General features: G+C 36.7%; 1 protein-coding gene across 1 annotated transcript; it reads right to left on the bottom strand.

Annotated features, from left to right (window-relative positions):
• Window positions 1-2,654: 2,654 nt before the first annotated feature.
• On the bottom strand, window positions 2,655-3,605 carry LOC119536793 (olfactory receptor 5L2-like). The gene has a single exon (XM_037839542.1). The coding sequence runs from the start codon at window positions 3,603-3,605 to the stop codon at window positions 2,655-2,657; it is 951 nt and encodes a 316-aa protein (XP_037695470.1).
• Between the last annotated feature and the right edge of the window lie 575 nt (window positions 3,606-4,180).

Raw genomic sequence — 4,180 nt, 5'->3', positions numbered from 1 at the left:
CCCAAATCAGGCACTAATATTCTATGATTCCATCAGACTTCTTATTAGGTTAATACCTTTCTTTCATTCACCTTCTTACTACAATGTTGTCAGCTTCAGACTGTTTTCTAGTGGGAAAATCAAGTTTGACATTCAAAGGCAAAAATAAAAAAAAAAAAAAAGTTTGTTGCAAAATTCATCAGAATTCATTTGGGGCATGACTTTTCTGTCCATAGAAGAAATTTTTTGCCCCACATAGGAAGGCTGAGGTTCCCAAGGAAAATGCAAGACATTTTATCCTTTGCTTTGAGACTGTTGAGATCATTTCCATGATCCCATATCAGTTCTCAGGGCCATAAACTCTGGTATCCAAATCCCAAAGGGGAAGGATGAGTGCACAATTAAACAGTGCTACTCAGGAGTTTGATTAAACACAAAATGAAATGATGTCATATGCTTTTACACATCTTGAGAATGCCCAATGGAAGTATATCTTAGCTTTCAGAGAAAATTAGGTTATATTATTTACTGTCTAATTTAGCCAGCTAAAAACAATTGATTTTACAAATATTGGAATATTGTATATGAAGGGATGGTGGAATAAACTGAGAAAGCAATAAATTTATCTAGCTAAACACTGAAAAGGAAAAAAATTCTGCACTCATCTTATCTAAAGAGAACAAATTGTGAAGAAAACTAAAGACTATGATATGTGCTATGATATACTGTTATCTGTGTTCAAATTGATTTCTGGTAATCTAAGGACAGAACAGCTCAGGAAGTCTTCATTCAATCAAAATATTCATGTCACACATATTGGGCCAGGCAGAAGAGTTGGATAATGTGAACTGGGCATGAATGATTTTGTCAAGTATAGAATAGTGAATGAAGAAGGGAGAGGGAAAAACCTAAGTAATTCCATGCAGATAGAAAACTGCAGGTTGTGCTTACAGATGCGAAATTGGAATTTACAGAGAAGATGTTGTCTAATGAGTACATACATAACTGTAAATATATATCTGATTTAAACTAAAATGGCCTTGAATTCCACTTCTAGGGGTGTGAACTTTAGTCTATGATAAATAAAATATTTATAATTAGGTGTATTGGTCATCTTTTGCTGCCAAACTCCTTTTTAAATGATTTAGACAAAAATGGGAATTTATTGTTGAGATAACTTAATCTGGATACAGAAGAGTTGACAGAGAATCCAACTGTACAAAAAATACGCCGTCAAGAATGTGTCTTTCTGCAGTTCTTAGTATTGTTTCCCCTTTGATGACTCAATTCTCAGTCAGACTCACTCCTCTTCCTGTCAAAGAGAACTACAAATGGTTTTGCTTCAATCTGCCCAAATGATTGGCCTTGGCAAAAAGAAGCTCCTCTTATCTAATACTTCGAACAAACTCTCACAGTTGGCTCATTAGCTCCCTGGAGTGTCGACAAGAAAGCAATCACTGTGACTCTCAGTGACAGCAGTTGATTCTTGCCGATGCCCTGAGTTGGTGCAGAGAAAGAGCCCTACTGAGAATGGCAGAGGTGTGGGTCCCTCCAGGAAAACTGAGATTCTATTCACAAGGAATTTGTGAATGCATATCATCCCTACAGTTGATAAGTAATGGGGTGATTGTGGTTGGATTACATACATGTATATAAGAAAATGAATTAAAGTAACTCAAGAAGGAACAGATATGTTCCTTCTTTGAAGAGCACTAAATGTGAGTTCACTATCCTCAGGAAGGTGGGAGCATTACCTGTGAAGTGAAATTGGGAAGAAAGATAAATATGGTATTTGAAAGATTTCATGGGGCTGAATGTAGGTCAGAGTACTCTTTTCTAGCAGCATAATGAGTCTTTATACTCATTGCACCCATATCTCAGAAGCAGAAAGAGAAAGAAACTTATCCACACTAATGATATACTGTGTGTCCCTGAAGTCCTAATGATAAGGGCACTGAAGATTCTGGATACTTGGAATACAGGGTTTATTCAGGTGACAGAGAATGAAAGTGCAATACAGAGCAAAAAGTAAAGGTGAAAACAATAGTAACGTTATCAGATAATTATTTAATGAATTGCAATATACCTATTTGTAGCACTAATAATTTAACATGTAATATGTATTCAACCATCATAATTTTATGTTACAGTACTATCTCCATTAAAATATGAGAAATTTCTAAAATTTATAATTATAAACTTGCAGCAGAAACAGTTGCAACCAAAATATGACTAAAATTAAAAACCACAAATACATATAAATCCATGGGAAACTCAATCCACAGTTTTCCAGAATATGCAAATAATATGAAGTAAGTGTATATTTCATGGAAAGAAAGTGAAGTCAATATTTGAAGGGTCACGTATTATAATGTTGTTGTAAAGACATGTCTTCCTAGTTGTCCTTTGTGAGACAACTCAGGTTGCCTAGACCTTGAAGATTGAAACTTAAAAACCATCCCAGATGCCCATTCAAAACACTTTGGATTTGAATTATGCATTTGAGTTATGTTCTATCCAACACTGGGTATTTTAAAATAAGGTGCAAGGTGAGTGGACAATAAAGAAGAATGGGTAGAACCTAGCTTCTAAAGTCCATCTATTTTATCACATTATCACCATCCACCCAGATAAAAGCTCCTACAAAAAGCTCCAATTTGAAACCCTGATACCAGCTAAGGAATCAATCCTTGAAAAAGTAGTTTGAATCCCACCATTTTCCTGAGTGCTCCTTTCACGTCCTTGTTCCTCAGGCTATAGATGAGGGGGTTCAGCATGGGAATCACTACAGTATAGAACACAGTGGTTACTTTATCAGTTTCCAGACTATAGTCAGAACTGGGTCTGCAATAAATGAAAAGGATCGTTCCATGGAAGACAATGATGGCTGTAAGGTGGGAGACACAGGTGGAAAAGGCTTTGTGCCTTCCCTCTGCAGAGCGCATTCTCAGGATGGTGATGAGAATAAGCAAATAGGAGGTGATGATGATCACGATGGTGGTGACCTCATTGAAAGTGGTCACAATGTACAATACCAGTTCATTCATAGACACATCAGAGCAGGCAAGAGACAAGAGAGGGGGTAAATCACAGAAGAAGTGGTTTATCACATTTGATCTATAAGACAGGATCTCAAGAGCTAAGCACATGTGAATCAGAGAACACACTACTCCACAGAGATAGCAGACAGCTACCAGTCCCATACAGAGCTTCTGGGACATGATAACCATGTACAGCAGTGGGTAACAGATGGCCACAAAGCGGTCATAGGCCATCACAGCCAGCAGGATGACCTCAGTGACTGCAAAAGTACAAAATAAATAGAACTGAACCATGCAACCCGGGAAGGAAATGGCTTTGTCTTTGCTTATGTTATTGGTCAGCATCTTAGGCACAATGATAGTGGAGTAGCAGAAATCCACAAAGGACAAGTGGCTAAGGAAAAAGTACATGAGGGTGTGAAGCTGAGAGCTGACCTGGATCACTGCAATCATGCCCAGGTTGCCCATCACTGTGACTCCATAGATGAGTAGGAACACCAGGGAGAGGAAGACACTCAGCTCAGGGAGATCTGATAATCCCAGGAGGATGAACTCTGACACAGTGCTGCAGTTTCCCTTCTCCATGTCCCCACTTTATTTTGGATGGGAAAATGGAAGAAACAAAACAAAACAAAAACAAACAAACAAAAAACTAAACAAAAAGTTATTTTCCATTATAGGATCCAAACTTCTGTTTCCTAAAAACAGACATGAGAATAATTAGAACTGCTTTTGGTAATAAAGAAATAGGGCATTGTGTTTTTTGACAGTTAGGAGTTCAGAAATATTAGAATACAGATGAACAAAGCTCATAGCTTATTTCACAGATCACACAAAATCATGAATAACATTAACAACTACAGAAGCTTACAAGATTCCTTAAACTCATCTTGCACACTTTAAGGAGGGACATAACATCATTAGAAAGAAGGTAAATATTAATTTGCTTTATTGCTCTATGGTTTCAAATCCGTTTTTAACCAAAAGTCCTTCAATCATTTATCCAAACCAGGAATCCTAGAAAATAGTGTTTACAATATAATACCTTCTCTGAGTTTTTCATTGAAGTGATGGAAAAAAATATTTATGTAAGATTACTAACCCACAAGTTTTCATTTTGTATTGATATTTGTAGATGTAGAGAATAGCTTTTATATTCT

This window comes from Choloepus didactylus, chromosome 6, assembly GCF_015220235.1.
Source record: "Choloepus didactylus isolate mChoDid1 chromosome 6, mChoDid1.pri, whole genome shotgun sequence".
NCBI lineage: Eukaryota > Metazoa > Chordata > Mammalia > Pilosa > Megalonychidae > Choloepus > Choloepus didactylus.
The sequence above is the reverse complement of the archived record's forward strand: the minus strand, read 5'-3'. Positions and strand labels throughout refer to the sequence as shown.